The sequence below is a fragment of the Brassica napus genome, chromosome A3 (assembly GCF_020379485.1).
Source record: "Brassica napus cultivar Da-Ae chromosome A3, Da-Ae, whole genome shotgun sequence".
In the NCBI taxonomy this organism is placed as follows: domain Eukaryota; kingdom Viridiplantae; phylum Streptophyta; class Magnoliopsida; order Brassicales; family Brassicaceae; genus Brassica; species Brassica napus.
In genome coordinates, this window is record NC_063436.1 from 25,685,128 (window position 1) to 25,709,570 (window position 24,443).

General features: G+C 36.6%; 2 protein-coding genes, 2 long non-coding RNA genes, 1 other non-coding gene and 1 pseudogene across 5 annotated transcripts; 5 read left to right on the top strand and 1 right to left on the bottom strand.

Moving 5' to 3' along the window:
* Nucleotides 1–1,869: 1,869 nt before the first annotated feature.
* Nucleotides 1,870–3,165, bottom strand: LOC106414168. The gene is made up of 2 exons (XR_002660612.2): nt 2,714–3,165; nt 1,870–2,591 (listed from the first exon to the last, which is right to left on the bottom strand). It is a non-coding gene; the product is annotated as an uncharacterized LOC106414168 (long non-coding RNA).
* LOC106440499 (cysteine-rich receptor-like protein kinase 10) lies at nt 3,165–7,079 on the top strand. Its single transcript, XM_048777065.1, has 6 exons — nt 3,165–3,186; nt 3,369–3,484; nt 5,799–6,036; nt 6,109–6,346; nt 6,420–6,570; nt 6,687–7,079. Exons 1-6 carry the CDS (start codon nt 3,165–3,167, stop codon nt 7,008–7,010), a joined length of 1,089 nt encoding a protein of 362 aa, XP_048633022.1. The 3' UTR covers nt 7,011–7,079.
* A 2,005-nt stretch (nt 7,080–9,084) lies between these two features.
* LOC125607206 lies at nt 9,085–16,661 on the top strand (annotated as a pseudogene).
* LOC125607710 lies at nt 15,754–15,860 on the top strand. Its single transcript, XR_007338781.1, has one exon. It is a non-coding gene; the product is annotated as a small nucleolar RNA R71 (small nucleolar RNA).
* A 2,465-nt stretch (nt 16,662–19,126) lies between the features above and the next one.
* Nucleotides 19,127–20,143, top strand: LOC125590028. The gene is made up of 2 exons (XR_007326255.1): nt 19,127–19,560; nt 19,670–20,143. It is a non-coding gene; the product is annotated as an uncharacterized LOC125590028 (long non-coding RNA).
* Nucleotides 20,144–21,545: 1,402 nt separating this feature from the next.
* LOC106440510 (cysteine-rich receptor-like protein kinase 10) lies at nt 21,546–24,286 on the top strand. Its single transcript, XM_013882199.3, is given in 9 exon segments — nt 21,546–21,970; nt 22,074–22,480; nt 22,546–22,683; nt 22,787–22,905; nt 22,991–23,201; nt 23,273–23,510; nt 23,594–23,744; nt 23,826–24,111; nt 24,114–24,286. Coding segments are annotated over 9 exon segments (1,959 nt in total). The 5' UTR covers nt 21,546–21,596; the 3' UTR covers nt 24,149–24,286.
* Nucleotides 24,287–24,443: the final 157 nt, after the last annotated feature.

Genomic DNA, 24,443 nt, shown 5'->3' on the forward strand with positions numbered 1-24,443 from the left:
AAAGGTCTGGTTAATGAAGTTAAACATGAATAATAGTACCAACAATGTGGTAAACATGAACATTCTCAGTTTCTTACTTGCATCACATTTATCATTAGTTAAAATTTGTTTTTAATATTTTCTTATAAATGAAATGAGAAAAGCCATTTTAACTCGTCTCTAAATAGTTTATATATCTCAAGAAAAAATCATAATAGTAAAAGTATTAAATACAATCAGATCCACCACATAAACAATAATATATTTTAGTTACTTTTTAGTATTTTATCAAGTTAAAGATATAATAATATATTTTCTGTTTTAATTTAAATTATATAATGTTAAATTAATTTAGTTAGAATTTAAATAGTTATAATTTTATTTTTAAGTTAGAATTTTAACATAACATTAATTTATATTTATAATCTTAAATGGTTTACAAATTTATTTCATTAATTAGAAATGGAAAGTAAAAACAAATCTGTAAGATTTCATTAAAATATAAAGTAAATATATTTATATCTAAACTCAAAATGTTATCAGATAGTTAATTTTGAATTAAAAATAGATTTGGCAATACTATCTTTAATGAATGTTTAAAAGCTAACCTTTTTAATAAAACAAATCGTAAATAACAACTTAGATAAGTGTTTGTTCTATATAGTATTTCTATTTTAATAAGCTAGATAAATAAAATGCAGGAAAAATTGGGAATTCAAATGTGTTAGCCAGCGCCATCCCTGTGACTATTATAGTGGAGTGAGTTACTCTCAAAGACACATTTGTCTTTTTTCTTTCATAAAAGGACACATTATGTCTGAAGCACACAATTCATGAAACTAAGATCTTTTTTTGACCATTATGCCCTTTAGCTTTACGTGTAGTTAGCAAAAAAAAAAGAATTAGTTACTTTCTTCTAGTTAGTTAAGTTAGGAAAATAGTTGGATTATTAATGTTTTTTTCCAAACTGAAATATCTTCTGTCTCTGTCGCAAGCTTCACTTGATTCATTTTCTTCGTGGATCTTCTCACCTTCGACTGCAACTCGTGGCAACCAAGCTTGGCGGCTTCTCTCCCATTACAATCTCCAGCCACTGTACTCCAACCAACAGTTCTCAACCGCAAACCTCCTTTGTTGCGTATGCTTCATATCCTCCGTGATTAACCTGTCTTGAGCTCTCTCTTTTCCGCCGCAGCTCGTCGCGTCTGTCTCAGGCCACCAGACCATCTCCGTCGTCTTGCTCTGCCGACGGTGTCATGCTCGGATTCAAGCCTCGTCGTGCTCATCATCGCTGTCTCTGTCTCGTCACATAAGAGATCAAGCAACAATGGTGGATTTTCAATAATTTTCAGATTTGGTCCTTCACTTTTTGATTTCTTTCGATTGTTTTGCAGAAATGTCCTCTTAAATTAACACCAAACTTTCAGTTGTGCAGTTTAGACCCCAATAAATTTTATTTCTCTACTTCTGCTTCACAATCCTCAAATTATAGTTTTCTACCAATAAAAGGACAACAACTATGTTCTTATACTTGATGTCTCTCTCTTTTATCAATCATGAATAAAATAAAGAAGTTGTAGCATGGATTGGAGACAGGTTTTTGTAACATTTTTTTATGGATACGTCTTTGTGGACGAGTGTTATGTGGACAGATGAATTGTGGACGAGTGTTATATGGATAGACGAATTGTGGACGAGTGTTAACATTGTGGACAGTTTTCTGGTGGATATATATGTTGTGGACAAGAGTCATGTGAATGTGTTCTTATAAACAAGTTTGTAGTGGACCTGTTCTTATGGACAAGCTCTTACAATTATAGTTGTGTAACTATGACTGTTTGTGAACATGTTATTGTAGACAAAGATCGTGTTTGAAGTTTAATCTATCTAGGGTTTGTGTTGTTTGTTTGAAGATAATCCATCTAGAGAACATATTGTATTGTGACGTTTTGAAAGAGAGAAAGGGATTAAGCTTTTTGTGTGGACGCAATTCAATGGACGTAATTTATGTAGACAAGCTTCTGTGGACATAATTTATGTGGACACAAAAATGTTATAATGTTTTTGTGGACAAGTTTCTATGGACAAAATATATTTGTATCCATATATATATTTTTGATATTTTATAAATTTTTATTTTATTAAATAATATTTAATGGACATAGCAAGTGTGGATATGAGTTGATAAGAAAATTATTCTTACGTAAAGTACATAATTAAAAGTTTGAGACGAAATCAAGAGGATCTATAAGTAAATTAAAGAATGTTGGGGTCAAATTGCAAAAATCCAAAAATGGGAGGACTATATGTGTAAAATAGAGTAATTTGACCATTGTTTCTTTTAGAGCTTTCTCTCTGCAACAGAAGCCACCATGAAGAGATAAAAAACTTAGATCCAAGGCAACTACCTCGAGTTCATCCACGTCGAATCCCAAGTTCATCCACGGAAAATCACGAGCTAATCCACTGAAAAGGATGGGCGACATGTGAATCAAACTTAGATCCAAGACAGCTTTGTGGATAGTTCATTTGTGGACAAGGAAATTGATGGACATGAAAAGGATGGGCGACATGTGAATCAAATGTTGCAGGAGATACATCGGCTTTGCTGTCTGCTTAAGAAGAAAATCAAAACTTTATTTATTTCTTATCTTCTTGTATATCAATTAGAAACAAGGATGAAAGAGGAAAAAAATTTGTAGATGAAATTCTCATAGTTCAATTAGAAGCAAACCTTGGATGTATTCGTCGGCGAAGATCTAGAATCACCCAAGCTGAAATTTCAGAATCGACTTTCCTTAGCTCCCAATCTGAAGTTTCCATGAATTCGAGATTTAAAAAATAAAGTGGTGAAAGATAAAGATTCGACAACAAAAATTAGTAATTTAGAATTATAAAAAAAAAATCTACAAATTTAGTGAAGTAGAAGAATATTTAGAAGGATACGAAAGATGAGAGATGAAGATGACGATAGATGGAGGCATGATTAAGTTTAGGGAATTAAAAAATATGAAACTAAAAGGTGAAAGTTAAATGGAATTATATTGAAAATAATTTTGACACATGTTATGACATCTTCTTTTTAGTTGAAGGGCAATTCAGACAAATGAACATAAGAAAGTGTTCTCTTAACTCAATGTGTCTTTATATGTAATTGATAACTCATAATGTGTCTTGGAGGGTAAATGTTTCATTATAGTGGCTTTTGTGCTTTCCATAGCTAGTTATTGTTTCCTTGCAAAGAGGAAAAAGAAGGCTTGTGATAATGCACCAGCCTTTTATGGTAAAGATTTGAACAATCTTAATTGGCTTTGAACATTGATTATTATCACTGAACATTCTCTCTTTTTTTCTTACTGATTAATACTACTTCAATTGTGCACCCGGAGATGATATAACAACAACAGACTCACTGCAATTTGATTATAGTACAATTCAAGCTGCCACAAATGATTATTCAGAGAATAATAAGATTGGTCGAGGTGGATTTGGCGAGGTTTACAAGGTACTATCACTGATGTGCTCAGGATTTTAGGTGGCTAAACAGTATTTCATAATATAATATTTATTTGAATTTTAAAAAAGTAAATTTTAATTCTACCATAAATTTGATACACCTTTTCAAATGTACCATTAATGAATGACTATTTTCAGAAATACCATAAATTTGTGATAAAATAACATTAAGCTAATTTTTTAAATATTCATAGAACATTTATAAACCCAACTCCAACTCTTTAATACTAAACACTAAACAATAATCACTAAAGGCTAAACCCAAATCAAAGTATATTTTGTGATTGATGGTATTTTTAAAAAGTGGTACCTAACTTGTGGTATTTTCAACAATTTTCTCATTTTAAAATTTGTTATATAAGATATGATTTTATAAGCTTTTGAGAAAAAGTGATTTTTAAAAAAATAATGTAATTACTATAATGATAAAATTATTATATATAAAAATAATAATAATAATTAAATCTAATATGATAATCAAAACTGTATATTTATAAATTATATAGTAACTGCAAAAAATAAGTATATAAAATTAGTTAAAATATATTTTATGAAATATCTATGAATACTATCTACTAAAAAGAAAAAAAAGTTAAATACATAAATTTAGGATAAAAGATGAATTCATAATATATTAAATCTATACTATTATCTGCGAAAATAATTTTTAACTTTTGAGCTTTCAAGTTAAAAATTAGACCGTCTAAATACATTACTACCTTTAATGGATAAACTAGATTTTGATCCGCGCTTAGAAAGCGCGGATTTATTTTTTGAATTTTATAATTTTAATATAATTTTTTATATAAGATAGTTTATAAGTTTGGCCATATTATTCGGAACCAAATAATCAACCCGTACCAAATTGAAAAAATGAAACCAAACTTGAACCATTCGGAACCGAATAATCAATCCGTACCAAATTGAAAAAATGAAACCAAACTTGAACCAAAATTTATAAATAACCAAACATATCATATATATCTAGAACCAAGATAAATAGATACCTGAATTTTTAAAATACAAATTATATACCTACAAATATTAATTATATGTAATTTCTAAATAACCAAATATCTTAAATATACTATTTATAAGCTGAATTATCCAATAAAAACAAATTACTCAAACATTTTTTTCAAATATTAAAAAAATATCTTAATAAGTCCTCAACATTCAGTCTAATTTTCCACTAAAAGGAACCAAAATACCAATAAGTGATATCCACAGTCAAACCAGTAAACGCAGTCACCATATATAATCTAGTTTCAATTTAATAAAAATCTATTATTTAAAATCCTTTAAAATCTAAAACCCATATTAACTCGTGAATCTATACAAGATGACATGGTAAAAAACTAAAATAACATGATAATATTTTTCAAATTTTGATTAAATTTCTCATATAAATTTTACTAACATATAAAATTGAATAAACTACATTTTTTTATGTTATACATTCTAGTTTAGAGAAATATAAGGTAATTGATTAGTGTATAGTTAGAGAAATATAAGGTGAGACCAAAAAAATAGTTAAGTTTAGGTCTAACAACCTTTAATAAGTAGATTTTTTGGAACTTCTTCCCTTTTAATAGTATAGATTTATCATTATATATATCATAAAAATATAATGATGAATAATCACTTATAAAAGAAAACGTGTTATTTTGTTTTATGAATCTTTGGATAATAGTTTGCACATAGCCACTACATGCACTACCCAATCCCTTCGTTTTTTTTTTTTTGAAAAATGATCGCTTAAACTTCACGCTTTTGTAAAGCTTATACATAAAAATATAGTATTAAACCAAATAATAATACATATCAATCGTAATATTTTTGTTAAATTAGTAAGATGCACCTAGGATTGAAAACTATTATTTCTCGTTTAATTAATTATTTAATTTAATTAATAATACAAGTATTAATAAATAACAATAAGATAATTATGCTCGCATTTGCGGATAAAACACCTAGTAAATAATGACTGAAGTAGATTAACTTAGAGGTATTTCATTTTATAAAAATTATTACCATCTAGTGTAACTACATAACTAAAAGATAACTAAAAGATAAAGTTGCATTTATTTAACTAACTAAACCAAATAATACTGAAAAGTGAGCCCCCAAAAAATAGTAATTTATAATGGAGGTTGTTGCCTTTTATCTATGTATGAGGCATAGCTCTGGGTACTGTCACTGGTATACGTCCTTAACTGCGGCTGAGGCTGTGTATTTTTCTCTGAAAAATTTTGTGACAACACATTTAAATAATTGGGATGATGCTTATATAAAACGGATAGGGTACACTTTTGAATGGGACTGAAGTTGCGGTCAAAAGACTGTCAAAATCATCAGGACAAGGTGAAACAGAGTTCAACAATGAAGTCGTTGTTGTTGCAAAGCTTCAGCATAAAAATTTGGTAAGGCTTATGGGGTTTTCTCTAGAACGAGAAGAAAGGATATTGGTCTACGAATATGTGCCTAACAAAAGCCTTGATTACTTCCTCTTTGGTCAGTTTCATTTGTTACTTTGTTTCAGTGACTCTTTAGCCTTTTTAAAGAAAACTAGGGTTGCAAGTGTTTAACTATACCATGAACGTACACACACAGACCCTGCGATGAAGGATCAACTATGCTGGACACAGAGATATAAGATCATTGTAGGGATTGCTCGGGGGATGCTATATCTTCATCAAGATTCACGGCTCACAATCATACACCGTGACCTCAAAGCAAGTAACATTCTCCTGGATGAAGATATGAATCCGAAAATTGCTGATTTTGGAATGGCAAGGATCTTTGGGATAGACCAAACTCAGGAGAACACAAACAGAATTGTCGGTACCTAGTAAGTCATTATCCACTTTACTTTTCATATTTAATGATTTTGTCAATAAAGTAACTTTTGGTGTGGGATTCAGTGGTTACATGTCTCCCGAATATGCTATGCATGGTCAATTCTCTATGAAATCTGATGTGTATAGCTTTGGAGTATTACTTCTTGAGATTATAACTGGTAGGAAGAATAGCAGCTTCTACGAGAGAGACAATGCACATAACTTGGTCACATATGTAAGTTGAGGCAATCAATTTTTCTATTTATTATTTGGGTCTTACAAATTTTTTATGTATACCTCTCTTACAACAAGAAACGATTGCAATAACTAATTGGATGATTGATAATATAGGCTTGGAGAATTTGGACCAACAAAACAGAGTTAGACCTTGTGGATCAAGTTATAGTAGACAATTGCCAGAAGAATGAAGTGGTTCTATGCATCCATATTGGTCTTTTATGTGTTCAAGAAGATCTTGTAGAGCGTCCGAGCTTTTCAAACATTTTGATGATGCTTACTACTAACAATGTGACTTTACCAGTGCCTCAACAACCAGGGTTTGTCTTTCAGACTAGACATATAAGAGATCTGCCTGGTTCGAATCAATCTACTATGACCAAGTGTGGTGTAGTGTCTGTTGGTGATGTGTCGGTCACTGATTTATATCCTCGTTGATTAGGTCCTAACCTTCACGCTTGGACTAATTGGTATTTACTGAAAACGACTGTGTTTTTGTTGATAATATTTTAAAAGATCCAAAACAATAAGAACGTGAACAAACAAAAAAACATATAAGAAAACATTTGAAGAGCAAACATTTAAATTATGTTCATTTTAAAATCGGGCTTTTAGGCCTAATCTTTTTAAAGAAAAAAAAAGATATTAGGGTGCAGAGAGGAGAATCCATCTTGGTTAAGGGGTTAAGGCAAAGGATTAAGACCAACTGAGCAATTGTTATTAACATGTCTACGCTTACAATTTTAATTTTTAATATTTGACTGGGGTCAGCTGACCCCTTCCTGCCCATGTAGCTCCGCCCCCTGATTGCCATAGTGATGTGTTGCAGCGAGAAAAATGCAGATACGTAAGATCTAAGTCTGTGCAAAAGGTGAAGTGGAAAGGGGAAGTGAAGTCCCCAAAAAGAATACATGAAGGAAGAAAGGTTTTATCTATATGACCTAGGTCATATAAGGTGTAACCGACAAAGAACTCCGAAGAAGAAAAACAAGGGACTGTTTGTTTCACCATCTAGATGAGTCATTTGGATGTAAATGAAGGTTTTGTTTATTTATAGTTAGAATTGCAACTTAATTGAATGGATCAGGATGAGTTTTAGAAATTTAGGTTTAATTGTAAAGTCTAGCCAGGTGAACCAATTTGGACTATCTAAATAGAGATTGTTATGTCAAAATAATATAGAGGTAATATAATTTATAAATTACAAAAATAAACCAAATATTATTGTCACTCACGAAAATATTACAAAACCGCATTTTCCCAACAAGAACACAAAACGTATTTTTCTGTCAAAACCACAAAACATATTTTCTCGCCAAAACTGTAAAAACTCATTTTCTGCCAAAACAGAAAAAAATATATTTTTTCCGCAAAAAATACACTTTTCCTCCAAACACACATTTTCCCGTCAAGATCGCAAAAATGCACTTTCCCGCAAAAAAAACAAAAATACATTTTCTCGCCAAAAACAAAAAATGCATTTTCCAGCCAAAAACGCATTTTTCGACAAAACCGCGAAAATGTATTTTCCCTCGAGAAACGCAAAAAATAGTTTTTTACTGCAAAAAAAATATTTTCCGTCAAAAAATGCAAAAATGCATTTTCCTGCCAAAAATGCAAAAAAAAAATACGTTTTTCCGCCAAAAATGCAAAAACGCATTTTCCGGCCAAGAACGCAAAAATGGATTTTCTGCCAAAAACCGTAAAATGTATTTTCCTACCAACACTGCAAAATTCATTTTCCCAACGAAACCATAAAATACTTTTTCTTGTTAGTCACAAAATCAAAATTTTAATTAAATCATGAATATGTATTTTTCGCTAAAACCGCAAAATTATATTTCCCTCCAAAACTATATTTTAAAATAATTATATATTAGATAGTTAATAAAAATTAATAGTGAAAAAATAAAATATAATGAAATTAAAACAAGAATATTTTAGTAATTTGTTTACTAAACTTATCTGAATAGAAGTGAAAAAAAAAATCATAAATCTATTTAGATGATTCATCTAGACAAATTATCTGGATGGACAAATAAATAGTCCTATAAAATCTGGATGGATCATCTGACGAAAGATGAAAATAACAGATGGTGAAACAAACAGCCTCAATTCAATTGACCAAGTGGGGAAGACATAAGGTTCTTGTAGTCGGCACAAAGATGAAAACGAGTTTTTTTTTTTTTTTTTTGGTTACACTACGTTGAGATTTTTATATTTATCATCAGCCATAACCAAGGAAAATTATGTTTGAAATAATGCCAACAACTAAATTTATAGTCTCGTCAAAATGCCAACTACGAATAGCATCTTCCTTTGCTAACCAATCTTGACGTGCATTTCTACTAATGAACCGATCAAAGGCTATCCATAAAAATTTCTCGCATTTAATATTTTCTATACCATATTTTAATAGTTCAGTAGATGAACACAAGTTGGACAAGAATTTTGAATACAAAAACCTTGACTTTTCGTCTGGCACTCGTCACAAAACCATCGTCTGTTTTCATTGCAATCTACAGAAAGAGAGAATCAAAATTCAAATTTTATTTCATCAGTTATGTCTTCTTGGGCTTCTTTGATCTTCCTTTTCATTTTCTCCTTTCTCACAAGCTTCAAAGCTTCAGCTCAAGATCCCATTTACGTATACCACATCTGTCCAAACACGACAACTTAATTACACCAGAAACAGCACTTACTCCACTAACCTCAGAACACTTTTGTCCTCTCTCTCTTCCAGCAACGCCTCTTACTCCACCGGATTCCAAACCGCCACCTCCGGACAAGGCACCGACAGTGTCACCGGACTTTTCCTTTGCCGAGGAGACGTCTCGCCGGAAGTTTGTCGCAGATGCGTCGCCTTTGTCGTCAACGACACCTCAACTCGGTGTCCAAACCAGAGAGAGGTCGTGCTCTACTACGATGTGTGTACGGTAAGATACTCTAACCGGAATATTCTCTCGACGCTAAGCACCGATGGAGGAGTTGTCTTGTGGAACGTCCAAAACATTACATCTAACCAAAAAGAGCAGTTCAGAGACTTGGTCTTGTCGACGATGAACCAAGCGGCCAATGAAGCTGCGGACAGTCGAAGAAAGTTCGATGCGAGAAAAGCTAACTGGACTGCATCACAGAGTTTATACGGATTGGTTCAGTGCACTCCTGATCTGACAAGACAAGACTGTTTGAGTTGTCTGCAGCAGAGCATCAATCAGTTACCCACTGATAAAATTGGAGGAAGATTTATTATGCATAGCTGTGGTTCAAGATACGAGCTTTACGCATTTTACAACGAATCCGCCATTACAACACCTCCACCGCCACCACAACCGCCTGTTTCTACTCCTCCGGTCTCAGCTCCTCCGCCAACTGGTCAGAACTCTTGTTTTTACTGCTCCCACTAACTAATATTAAAGCTGATGATGTTTAAATAACAGGGAAAGGTGGGAGTTCAAGTGTACTAGTAGTAGCCATTGTTGTACCTATTATAGTGGTTGTTCTGCTTTTCATAGCTTGTTATTGCTTCCTTGCAAAGAGGGCAAAGAAGACTTATGGCACATCATCTGCATTTGAAGGTAAAGACTTCAAATAAAATTGGGTTTGGATTTTGATTAATATCAAATGCTCAGCGTCTTCTTTCTTGCTTCTAAGACTTTCTTTATGCACCAGGAGATGATATAACAACCGCAGAATCACTGCACATTGATTACAGATCAATCCAAACTGCTACTAACTATTTTTCTGAAAGTAATAAGATAGGCCAAGGTGGATTTGGAGAGGTCTACAAGGTAAGTATATTCTAACTGGCTTTTTTTTAATCTTTTCCTTTACCATTTTGGGCCAACATAATGGTGGTGAAAACGGTAGGGTACATTATCGGATGGCACTGAAGTTGCGGTGAAGAGACTGTCAAAGTCATCAGGACAAGGTGATGCGGAGTTTAAGAACGAGGTTATTCTTGTTGCAAAGCTACAACATAGAAATCTTGTTAGACTTCTAGGATTTTGTCTAGAAGGAGAAGAGAGGGTACTAGTCTACGAGTACGTGCCCAACGAAAGCCTTGATTACTTCATATTTGGTTAGTTGCATTTGTCAATAATTCTTTGCCCAAATTTTGACACTTAAGTGTCAAATATTTAAAACTGATGCTAATCTATGGATGTGTACAGACCTTGCAAAGCAAAGCCAGCTGGATTGGTCTCGGCGATACAAGATTATCGGGGGAATTGCTCGAGGGATTATGTATCTTCATCAAGATTCACGGCTCACGATTATACACCGTGATCTTAAAGCAAGTAACGTTCTTCTGGATTCGGATATGAATCCTAAAATTGCTGATTTCGGAATGGCTAGGATCTTTGGAATGAACCAAACAGAGGAGAATACAAGCAGGATAGTGGGGACCTATGATGTTAGGAGTTTTCAAGGCTCCTAAGACAAATGTTGTAGTATAAATGATTGTCGAACCAGTTCTGAGGGATATCAAAGCACTGAGAATGCAAGTACTCACTTAATCTAAGTGCAACCAATGATTTAGATGGGTTTTAAAACTATGACTAATTAAAAGGAATAACTAAATGATACTTTCTTGACTAAGGGAAAAGAGAACTCATGGGCATAGGGATTAGACCTTGGGTGATCAAGTATCGAACTAAGGATGACAAATGATCAATCAAACTATCAACCTTAAGCCTAGACACAATTCTAAGCAAGCTCTATGTCTAGATGAATGCTCATTTGCTAACACATCTCAAACATCAAATGTCTTTGGTTGAATAATATGAAAGCAATCATTACTAACAAGTCTATTAGCTATCTTAGCACCTTTAACAACAAATGTCTTTGGCAAAGTATACTAAAAGCCTAGGAGAGTTGTCTCGGGCATTTCATCGAACACCTTTCGGGTGAGAAATGCCTAAGGATCAACAACTGAGTGGCCAACTCAGAAGATGCATTATGATTACTCTACTAGCAAGGAAATATGAATGATCTACACTAAAACATCCTAGCTCTAACCTAATCACCCTTAATCTCCCTAACCCATGAATTCAAAAGGTGATTACTCACTAATCTCCATGATTCCTCTTAAACCCATATTGGATTTCAGATTAACCATGTAGAGAAAATAGATAAGAAATCAACAAGAACACAAGAACATAACAAATCAAAATCCAAGAGATGAACTTCTCAAGAGAGTTCTTGTGTATTTCTCAATAGATCAAAAGATAATCTGCCTGGTGGCTACAAAAGATGTTTAAAACATAGGTTTTTGAAATGTAAAACGTGCATAATAAAATGACCAAAAGGCCCTTAGGTAAAATAGAAATCGACCCAACAATAGACGCGGAGCGACCTCGGCATGTCGCTCCGACAAGTCGCTCCGGCCTTCGGGAGCGACCTCAGTGGGTCGCTCTGAGAGGTCGCTCCGGGCTTCGCTTCGTGTCGTCTCGCCATAGAGACGCGAGCGACCTCGGGATGTCGCTTTGGGAGGTCGCTCCGAGAGGGGTGTGAGATGCGAGCGACCTCGGTGCGTCGCTCTGGGCAAGTCGCTCTGGGCTTCCTACGGGATGAATATGGCGAGCGACTTCACGGGGTCGCTCTGGCTAGGTCGCTCTGAGAGGTGCTTTGGAGCGACCTCATGACGTCGCTGCGGAACCTCGCTCCCATGCTCTGCTCGTCCAATGATCACCTGTTTCACGTCCTTTAAGCTCCAAATGCATCCAAATGTCTCCAAGAACTCCATGTGGCACTCCAACACCTAATGAGGACAATGAATGCAAAATGCAACCTAGACATGGCTAAATCCTAATCTATATGATGAAAATGCTAATGGATGAATGGGTAAAACAATGCAAATATGCAAGATATCAACTCCCCCAAACTTGTTCTTTTACTTGTCCACAAGTGAACTTTCTAGAACTCATAGGGAGAGAGGTTGAAGGAGGGAGCACATAGCCAAAAGAAACACAACTAGCACACTCTCTTATTACACTCTAGCTTCTCTAGGCCTATCTTAACTCTTTTTGTTCTTACACTCATCATCAAGCATCCACACATTCAAATCAACCAACTCTCACATTCATTAAGCACAAAACATCAGGTGAATTCTTGCAAATGGTCAGTTGGTCCAAGTCATTTGGTTGGGTAAGGGAAGGCTTTTATTCAAGTGATTCAAGAGGTTCAAAACATATGATCTTTAAGGTGGTTTACTCTCAAAACAAGTAGCCTTGACATTGCACATAATATATCTAAGAAAGGGATCAACTCATGCATACAATGCTCAATCTCCATTGTTCTACCCTTTTCCCAAACATACAATTACACAATCATTTCTCAATGTCAAACCCAACTCACATCTCTCACCAAAAGATTCTAAAAACATCAGCTCTTTCTCTTTGAAATCTACAAGGGATTTTTCACAACCTCAAAATATTTCTTAGCTCCTAACAACTTTGCTAGCCCCCTTTTCTTTCTTTTCTTTTTCTTTTTCTTTTCTCTTTTTTTTTTCTTTTTCGTTTTTTTTTTTTAGGCTGGGGGCCAAGACTTTTCAAAACTTGAGCTAGAGGTTTCTCTACTTATCCCAATAAAACAATTCACTTAAGCACAAAGAGTCTATTCTTTTCCTTTTTCATTTCTCCCAAATCATAATCACAACACTCACCCCCACCTATAGCTAGACAATAGAGTGTCCAATCTAGCAAGAATGAAGATCAAGCATTGTCGTTCCCGATACTCTCAACATTATGCACATGTAAGACTTTCCGAAAAAGGCCTCACTCATCAAACAATGAAAGCTTAAAAGGAGGAAAAGGTTTTGGGAGTGGTCTACCACTAGAGTTTGTCAAAAAAGATTGGTATAAAAGATGTGACAACTCAAGTGTGTATAGCCATGACTCAGTACACAAGGGACCATGAGCAAGAAGCATTAAGTTCGTTCAGTTCAAATAAGGTTGTAGTTGGCTTCAAAGACTGAGTTTCAGCAATCAACAAGTTTCAGGAAGAGTTTTCAAGGCTCGAAACATACAAGTCTTTTTGAGAGGTGCAAAAGCTAGTCAAGTGCAACGTAGTGTTCTTTACAAGGCATTCAAAATCATTGCTCCCAATGCAAGTGAATGCAACCTATATGCTCTAGACTCTCCTAAAAATGCAAATGATGCAAACTAAATGATTGATTTTTTTTTTTATCTATGCAAATAGGTATGCCATGCATGACTCAATGAAACAACATCAAAGCAAACATGATCAAATACTTGGTACCTCCCCCAAACTTGAGTTACACAGTCTCTGTGTCGTCAAGTAGAGAGAGATACCGAAAAGAAGACTAATATGCAAAAATGAAATGGTATATACAAGGGAGTGTGGTGGGTTACCTTCTATAGGGAATGAGTAGAGGGAGATGCTCCCTCCTCGTCGTCCTCAGGTGGTAACTCTTCAAGGTGCTCATCAGCAGGAGTGTCCATCTCTTTAATGTAGAAGGCTTGCCCGAACACAGTTGGTTTCCTCATTTTCCTCTTGATGTCAAAGTGGAGGATGTTCTCTTTACCCAAATGGAGATCAATCGTGCCTTCCTTCACATTAACAATAGCTCCTGCTGTAGCTAAGAATGGTCTTCCTAGAATCAATGGGTCTTGAGCCTCCTCACCCATCTCAAGCACCACAAAATCTGTAGGTATCTCATACCTTCCAATCTTCACAGGGAGGTCCTCTAAGATGCCCACAGGGTACTTCACTGAACGATCAGCTAACACCAGAGAGAGTCTACACTTCTTGTACTGAGTGAATCCAAGCTTCTTTGCAACAGACAAAGGCATCAAGCTGACACTAGCTCCCAAATCGCAGAGACTTTTCTCAAATACCATAGGTCCAAGAGCACAAGGTAGTGTGAAGCTTCCTGGATCCTCTAATTTCTCTGGAACATCAAGCCTCTGGATGATGGCATTGCACTCATGGGTAAGAATCATCATGCCTTCCATCTCCTTCTTCTTTGCAGCTACAACATCTTTCAGGAAATTGTTGTATTGAGGAATCAACATGAAAGCATCGATGATGGGCATTGCAACCTGAGCTTCACTCATTTGCTTCTCAAACAGAGCTTTGTACTTCTCTAGCAGCTGCTTCTTGAATCTACCAGGGAATGGAAGTTTGGGTTCATAGGGAGGAGGAACAAAAAAAACTTTCACTTGCTGGAGTTACAACTTCACCATCCTTTACTGTCTTCTTCTCTTTCCCAACCTTTCCTTTACCTTTGGCTTCCACTATCTTCTCCAAGATCTCGTCATTGATCTTCTCATCAACAATCACCACTTCATCATCTATGTTGATGGCAACCCCCTCACCTAGTTTCTCAGCATCCTTGGTGAGGGTTCTAGGAGGTAACTGCTTACCACTCCTAAGGGTGATAGCTTTGGCCTCCTTGGGATTTTGGTCAGACTTTCCAGGTAGAGATCCTTGCTGGCGATTCTGGTGAGTGTTTATGGAAGCAAATTGATTCTCTAAATTCCTGACTGTAGAAGCAAGGTGTGAGAATTTGTTGTTGAGCTCATTGTAGCTCCCATCAATCTTGGAATGAAGGTTCTTCAACTCATAACCAACTTGCTTCTCACTTCTAGTCTGAGACTCCAAGATTTGCTTCAGTAAGGTATCAGTGCTGCTCTCTTGAGGAGCAGAGGAACCAGACGAGGGGTTTTGCTGAGGCTGATAGCTGCCTTGCTGGTTGTTTCTTGGCGGATAGCCACTCTGTTGGTTGTTTGGATAGGATTTCTGTTGGTAGTTGTTGTACTGAAAGTTGGGCTCCTTTTTGTACCAGCTACCATTGTTGTTGATGAAACACAACTCCTCTTGACCTTCCAAACCCTCAACCTCATTGACAGCAAGTGGATCTTCCTGCTTGGAGTTACCAACAAACTTCAGCTGCTCTTGGGTTGCTTTTTCAGCAATGAGTAGGTCGATCTTGTCTTCCAAAGCTTTGATCTCTTTCCTCGTCTGCTTATCATCTGTTCTACTGCCTCTGTCGTGGTCTCCACTGTAGACTGCATCACTCTTTACCATGTTGTCAACCAGCTCTTCTGCATCCTCCTCAGTTCTCCCCAAGAAGAACCCATTGCTAGCTGTATCCAGTCTGGCTCTGTACTTAGGAAGAGCACCACGGTAGAATGTGCTCAGTAAGCTCTCCTTAGAAAAGCCATGGTGTGGGCATTGAGCTTGGTAGCCCTTGAATCTCTCCCAGGCTTCACTGAAGCCTTCCAAGTTCTTCTGTTGAAAGCTGGAAATCTCGTTTCTCAGCTTAGCAGTTCTTGAAGTAGAGAAGAACTTCTCCAAGAATGCTTTCTTGCAGTCATCCCAAGTAGTGATGGAGTCACTGGGTAGAGACTTCTCCCACTGACGTGCCTTATCCCCCAAAGAGAAAGGGAATAGCTTGAGCTTTAAGGCATCTTCGGACACACCATTGGTTTTTGACAACCCACAGTAGCTGTCGAACCTGTCCAAGTGATCAAATGGATCCTCTAGAGCCAAGCCATGATACTTGTTGTTCTCGATCACGTTGAGGAGTCCTGATTTGATCTCAAAGTTGTTGGCTGCCACAGCGGGTGCTCGGATTCCCAATCTATGACCATGAATGTTGGGGCGGTCGTAAGTGCCAATGGGTCGAGCTGCTCGCTGTTGGTTTTGAGGTATGTCTCCCATATCAGTACTCAATCTCTGCAAGTGAGCCTGTTGCTCTTCTTCTCTTCTATTTCTAGCACACTCTCTCTCTAAAGCTCTGATGTCTGCAGCTATTGGAACTAGGTTTGATGGACCCCTGCTCCTCAAGTTCATACACCTGTAGATTAAAGGGAGGTGAAGAAAGAAAATCAGTAACAAAATAAAATAAAAATGACTTAGTCTCAAGCAAGTGACTAAATCTCAATGTTCAAATCTACTCAGAATTTGGCAACGGCGCCAATTTGATGTTAGGAGTTTTCAAGGCTCCTAAAACAAATGTTGTAGTATAAATGATTGTCGAACCAGTTCTGAGGGATATCAAAGCACTGAGAATGCAAGTACTCACTTAATCTAAGTGCAACCAATGATTTAGATGGGTTTTAAAACTATGACTAATAAAAGAAATAACAAATGATACTTTCTTGACTAAGGGAAAAGAGAACTCATGGGCATAGGGATTAGACCTTGGGTGATCAAGTATCGAACTAAGGATGGCAAATGATCAATCAAACTATCAACCTTAAGCCTAGACACAATTCTAAGCAAGCTCTATGTCTAGATGAATGCTCATTTGCTAACATATCTCAAACATCAAATGTCTTTGGTTGAATAATATGAAAGCAATCATTACTAACAAGTCTATTAGCTATCTTAGCACCTTTAACAACAAATGTCTTTGGCAAAGTATACTAAAAGCCTAGGAGAGTTGTCTCGGGCATTTCATCGAACACCTTTCGGGTGAGAAATGCCTAAGGATCAACAACTGAGTGGCCAACTCAGAAGATGCATTATGATTACTCTACTAGCAAGGAAATATGAATGATCTACACTAAAACATCCTAGCTCTAACCTAATCACCCTTAATCTCCCTAACCCATGAATTCAAAAGGTGATTACTCACTAATCTCCATGATTCCTCTTAAACCCATATTGGATTTCAGATTAACCATGTAGAGAAATAGATAAGAAATCAACAAGAACACAAGAACATAACAAATCAAAATCCAAGAGATGAACTTCTCAAGAGAGTTCTTGTGTATTTCTCAATAGATCAAAAGATAATCTGCCTGGTGGCTACAAAAGATGTTTAAAACATAGGTTTTTGAAATGTAAAACGTGCATAATAAAATGACCAAAAGGCCCTTAGGTAAAATAGAAATCGACCCAACAATAGACGCGGAGCGACCTCGGCATGTCGCTCCGACAAGTCGCTCCGGCCTTCGGGAGCGACCTCAGTGGGTCGCTCTGAGAGGTCGCTCCGGGCTTCGCTTCGTGTCGTCTCGCCATAGAGACGCGAGCGACCTCGGGGTGTCGCTTTGGGAGGTCGCTCCGAGAGGGGTGTGAGATGCGAGCGACCTCGGTGCGTCGCTCTGGGCAAGTCGCTCTGGGCTTCCTACGGGATGAATATGGCGAGCGACTTCACGGGGTCGCTCTAGCTAGGTCGCTCTGAGAGGTGCTTTGGAGCGACCTCATGACGTCGCTGCGGAACCTCGCTCCCATGCTCTGCTCGTCCAATGATCACCTGTTTCACGTCCTTTAAGCTCCAAATGCATCCAAATGTCCCCAAGAACTCCATGTGGCACTCCAACACCTAATGAGGACAATGAATGCAAAATGCAACCTAGACATGGCTAAATCCTAATCTATATGATGAAAATGCCAATGGATGAATGGGTAAAACAATGCAAATATGCAAGATATCAACCTAGTAAGTTTTGTCTTTTAAATTACTCATACATTTAATGAATTTTTGTGGCCAACATATAAAGTCTTGCTCTGGTTTTCAGTGGTTACATGTCTCCTGAGTATGCGATGCATGGTCAGTACTCAATGAAATCAGATGTTTATAGCTTCGGAGTGTTGGTTCTTGAGATTATAAGCGGCAAGAAGAATAGCAGCTTCTACCAAACAGATGGTGCACATGACTTGGTTTCATATGTAAGTGTTTAGCCAATCAAGTTCCATATTTACCTGACCATGCTTGCAAGTGCTGATTGGTTAAAATAATATTCTAGGCATGGAGGCTTTGGAGTAATGGGACACCACTAGACCTTGTGGATCCAATTATGGTAGATAACTGCCAAAGGAATGAAGTTGTTCGATGTGTCCATATAGGTCTTTTGTGTGTCAACCATTGTTCTGATGCTCACTAGTAATACTGTGACATTACCCGTCCCTAGGCAACCAGGTCTTTTCTTTCAGAGTAGACTCGGAAAAGACCCTCTTGATTCAGACCAATTTACAACGACCAAGTCTCTTCTACGGTCTGTTGATGTTGCCTCGATCACAGATGTATATCCTCGTTGAAGACAAACATTTATATTTTTGGCTGATTTCTAAATCAACCGGTGTTAAAAATAAGCTGATTTGTAACTATAAGGCCCGTCTGGGGGTACTATCACTGGTATACATCCTTCACTGCGCCGGAGGCTGTGTATTTTTCTCTGTAATTTTGTGCATACACATTTAAATAATTGGGATGATGCTTACATAAATGGATAGGGTACATTTTTGAATGGGACTGAAGTTGCGGTGAAGAGACTGTCAAAATCATCAGGACAAGGGGAAACAGAGTTCAAGAACGAGGTTGTTGTTGTTGCAAAGCTACAACATAGAAATTTGGTAAGACTCATGGGGTTTTCACTAGAACAAGAAGAAATGATATTGGTCTACGAATATGTGCCCAACAAAAGCCTTGATTACTTCCTCTTTGGTCAGTTACATTTGTTTCTTTGTTTCAGTTACTCTTTAGCCTTTTGAATTTTTGGGTGTTGCAAATGTTTAATTTTACCATGATGTACACATAGACCCTACAAAGAAGGACCAACTATGCTGGACACTGCGATACAAGATCATTGGAGGGATTGCTCGGGGGATGCTGTATTTTCATCAAGATTCACGGCTAACAATCATACACCGTGACCTCAAAGCAAGTAACATTCTCCTGGATGCAGATGTGAATCCAAAAATTGCTGATTTTGGAATGGCGAGGATATTTGGGATGGACCAAACCCAGGAGAACACAAAAAGAATTGTTGGTACCTAGTAAGTCATCCACTTTACTTCTCATAATTAAATTAAAGTTCGTTGAACATGATTTTGTCAATACTAAATTTTTGGTGTGGATTTCAGTGGTTACATGTCTCCCGAATATGCTATGCATGGCCAATTCTCAATGAAATCTGATGTCTATAGCTTCGGAGTTTTAGTTCTTGAGATTATAACTGGTAGGAAGAATAGCAGCTTCTACGAGAGAGATGGTGCCCATAATTTGGTCACATATGTAAGTTTGGGCAATCATTTTTTCTATTTTTGGGTTTAACAATTTTTTTATATACCTCTCTTACAATAAGAAACAATTTCAAGAACTAATTGGTTGATTGATATTATAGGCTTGGAGACTGTGGACCAACAAAACAGAGTTAGACCTCGTGGATCCAGTTATAGTAGATAATTGCCAGAAGAGTGAAGTGGTTTGATGCATCCATATCGGTCTTTTATGTGTTCAAGAGGATCCTGTAGAACGTCCGACGTTTTCAACCATTTTGCTGATGCTCACTAGTAACAATGTGATTTTACCAGTTCCTCAACAACCAGGGTTTGTCATTCAGGCTAGACATAGAAAAGATCTGTCTGATTCGAATCAATCTACGATGAAGAAGTGTGATATACGGTCTGTCGGTGATGCGTCGGTCACTGATTTGTATCCTTGTTGATTATTGATTATGGTGTTAACCTTCACGCTTGGACTAATTGGCATTCATTGGTCAGAACAAGTGTTGTTTTGAGTTTTTAATAAATCAACTTAAAAATAAAACCAAGTGTTCTCGTATTTTTAAGTGTTTCAATCTAATATGTTTGTTGTATTAAACTTTCTTGCTTATGTGTGCAGGGCCGGCTCAGGTGCAGGGGCGAGCAGGGCGATCGCCCAGAGCCCAAAAGAGAGAGAGGGGCCCATTATGTTTTTGAGTATTCAAAAAAAAAATTTTGTCAACTGAATATACGAAATTTAAGAGGCAGAACAGATACAGCTAGAAAATTATAGGAATGTTCGTATAGACTGATTTTTCTTTTCAAATCAAAAACGTTTCGCGTTCCCGAAATATCTTTTCCCCACTAAATTCTTCATTTCCCATTAGAATTCCATTTCCCTATATATAATTCCAATTTTTTTTTATTTTATGAGATCATGCTCTGTTTTATTAATATTATTTTATTTTTTAAAATAAAACTTTTAGTAACTAGGTTTATATATTTAGACGGATCAAAATTTTATTCCTAATTATATGTCACTTCTTTCTAGACAATTAGATTGTATCATGGTGAACATTGAACAACATTTTGAAAACAAGTGCTAATACAAATTTAAAATCTGATGGTATAAAAATAATTTATGTGAGAGAATTGTTTTTAATACGACTAATCACTTCTAATCCCGTACGTGAGCATGATAATATTTTAAGCATTTGGTTTCATATTTTGATAAACTATACAATTTTGTTAGGAATAAATAATATTTTAAAAGTTAAGGGCCTATTTTGAAAAATTGCCCCAGGGTCTATGAAATGGTTAAGCCGGCCCTGTATGTGTGTCATATGTTGAAGTCTGTAATTTGTAAAAAAATTAAACTGTATGTTGCGTATGCATGAAATCTTACCTTTTCTGTGAATGTAAGCTTATATATTAGATATGAATTCTCATAAATATTTGAATTGTGATTCATGTTGAATTGTTGAAACGTAATTTTCTTATAACCTCAAAGCTAGGATTGAAGTATGTACGATATAAGGAAACCACTTTCTTACACTAATTAACCATTAGATCATCACCACTTTTGTTTGTTGAAACTGCAATGCAAAGCATCAAGTTCAATGCAATGCAGAGTTATTATGAGTCTGTAAAAGTTTTTGCTGTCAAAAAATAAAAATTTTTGCCAAAAAATGCAATATAAAATTATATTATTATAACAAATTTGTTTTTTCAAATGTTTTTAAAGCGGAACATTAGTCAAGGTTGAATTTCCAACAAGCACGTAACGACGTCAATGAAAAAGTAGTATGTTGACCTTATGATGTCTAAGAACTTTCCGGATCAGCGGCAAAGCTTTTCTGCCTAAGAACGTTTCTTACAAGAATAATCAACAATTATTCTCGCATAATATTCTTTTATACAGTAGATGAACACAAGTTTGACAAGAATTATGAATACAATAACCTTGACTTTTTCGTCTGTTACTCATCACAAAACCATCCTCTGTTTCATTGTAATCGAGAGAGAGAAAGAGAGAATCAATACACAAAGCTTGACGAGAACCTAATCATGTATTCTAGGGCCTCTCTGATCTTTCTCTTCTTTTTCTCCTTTCTTACTAGCTTCAGAGCTTATGCTCAAGATCCCAATTACGTATACCACATCTGTCCAAACACGACAACTTACACCAGAAACAGCACTTACTTCACCAATCTCAGAACCCTATTGTCCTCTCTCTCTTCCAACAGCTCCTCTTACTCCACCGGATTCCAAACCGCCACCTCCGGACAAGGCACCGACAGCGTCACCGGACTTTTCCTCTGCCGAGGAGACGTCTCGCCTGAATTTTGTCGCAGATGCGTCAGTTTTGTCGTCAACGACACCTCAAATAGATGTCCGAACGAGAGAGAGGTCGTGCTCTATTACGATGAGTGTATAGTAAGGTATTGTTGATTCATTCACATAATCAAAATATTTTACCCTAAAACGGGTATATGCTTTTAATATTGTAAGTTTCTTTGATTAATTCACGTTTGTCCACAACAGATACTCTAACCGAAATATTCTCTCCACGTTGAGTACCAATGGGGCAGTAGTCTTGAGTAACGGCCAAAATATTACATCTAACCAACAAGACCAGTTCAGAGACTTGCTCTTGTCGATGATGAACCAAGCCGCCAGTGAAGCTGCGGACAGTCCTAGAAAGTTTGATGCGAGAAAAGCTAACTGGACTGCACCACAGAGTTTATACGGGTTGGTTCAGTGCACTCCTGATCTTACAAGACAAGACTGTTTGAGCTGTCTGCAACAGGGCATCAATCAGTTACCCACCGATAAAATTGGAGGACAATTTCTTGTGCCTAGCTGTAGTTCTAGGTACGAGCTTTACCCATTTTACAACGAATCGGCCATTACAACACCACAACCGCCGGTTTCAGCTCCTCAACCACCTGGTTAGAACTCTGTCTTTTACTGCTCCCACTATCTGATATCAAAGCTAATGATGTTTGAATAACAGGGAAAGGTGGGAGTTCAAGTGTACTAGTGGTAGCCATTGTTGTACCTATTATAGTGGTTGCTCTGCTTTTCATAGCTTGTTATTGCTTCCTTGCAAAGAGGGCAAAGAAGACTTTTGGCACAGCATCTGCATTTGATGGTAAAGATGCCAAATGATGAATAATCTTTAGTTGGGTTTGGATTTGATTTATGTCAGTGTTCAGATTCTCTTTGCTGCTTCTAAGATTTTCTTTATGCACCAGGAGATGATATAACAACGGCAGAATCACTGCAGCTTGATTACAGAACAATCCAAACTGCTACTAATGATTTTGCAGAAAGTAATAAGATTGGTCAAGGTGGATTTGGAGAGGTGTACAAGGTAATTATAGCTTCTTAACTGCCTTCAGATATGTTTTTCTTTTCATTACCATTTTGGGCCAACATAATGGTGGTGCAAACGGTAGGGTTCATTGTCGGATGGCACTGAAGTTGCGGTCAAGAGACTGTCAAAGTCATCAGGACAAGGTGATGCAGAGTTTAAGAACGAGGTTATTCTTGTTGCAAAGCTACTACATAGAAATCTAGTTAGACTTCTCGGATTTTGTCTAGAAGGAGAAGAGAGGGTACTAGTCTACGAGTATGTGCCCAACAAAAGCCTTGATTACTTCATCTTTGGTTAGTTGCCCTTCTCAATGATCAATTCTTGGAAATATTTGAAGCTAATGCTAATCTATGGATGTATGCAGACCCTGTAAAGCAATGTCAGCTGGATTGGTCTAGGCGATACAAGATTATTAGTGGAATTGCTCGAGGGATTCTGTATCTTCATCAAGATTCAAGGCTCACAATTATACACCGTGACCTTAAAGCAAGTAATGTTCTTCTGGATGTGGATATGAATCCTAAAATTGCTGATTTTGGAATGGCTAGGATCTTTGGAATGAACCAAACAGAGCAGAACACAAGTAGAATAGTGGGGACCTAGTAAGTTTTTTTGTCTTTTAAATTTCTCATACATTTAATGAATTTTTGTGGCCAACATACTAAAGTCTTGTTGTGGGTTTCAGTGGTTACATGTCACCTGAGTATGCAATGCATGGTCAGTACTCAATGAAATCAGATGTCTATAGCTTCGGAGTGTTAGTCCTTGAGATTATAAGCGGCAAGAAGAATAGCAGCTTCTACCAAACAGATGGCGCACATGACTTGGTTTCATATGTAAGTGTTGAGCCAATCAAGTTCCATATATACTTACCTGACCATTGTTTCAAGTGCTGATTGGTTAAAATAATATTCCAGGCTTGGAGGCTTTGGAGTAATGGGACACCGCTAGACCTCGTGGATCCATCTATTGTAGATAATTTCCAAAGGAACGAAGTTGTTCAATGTATCCATATAGGTCTTTTGTGTGTTCAAGAAGATCCTGTAGAGCGTCCACCCTTGTCAACCATTGTTCTGATGCTCACTAGTAATACCATGACATTACCCATCCCTAGGCAACCAGGTCTTTTCTTTCAGAGTAGACTCGGAAAAGACCCTCTTGATTCAGACAAATTTACAACGACCAAGTCTCTTCTACGGTCTGTTGAGATGCCTCGATCACAGATGTATATACTCGTTGAAAACCGGTGTTAAAAATAAGCTGATTAGTAACTGTTTGTATTGTTATTGTAACCACGAGCATGTATGAGTTGTATATTATTTACACATTTCTTCTTGTCTGATTAGTTTTGCCAAATTAAGCCTCTAATTGGCCTATACAGTGATCAACAACATTCTGAAAAAGAAGTGTTGGAGTAGCGGACAAGGCAACCGTGGGGGATGTGTGGGGTCCGTTTCTTACCAATTTAAACAGCAATTGACGTTTCTCTCCTAAAATATTGTTGAATTCGTCAAACACATAATTGATGTCCTTAA

Coding starts and splice junctions, on each gene's coding strand:
- LOC106440499 (XM_048777065.1), top strand. CDS start 3,165: ATGTTTCATTATAGTGGCTTTT. Junction 6,347..6,419: donor AACAGAATTGTCGGTACCTA/GTAAGTCATTAT, acceptor TGTGGGATTCAG/TGGTTACATGTCTCCCGAAT. Junction 6,571..6,686: donor CACATAACTTGGTCACATAT/GTAAGTTGAGGC, acceptor TTGATAATATAG/GCTTGGAGAATTTGGACCAA.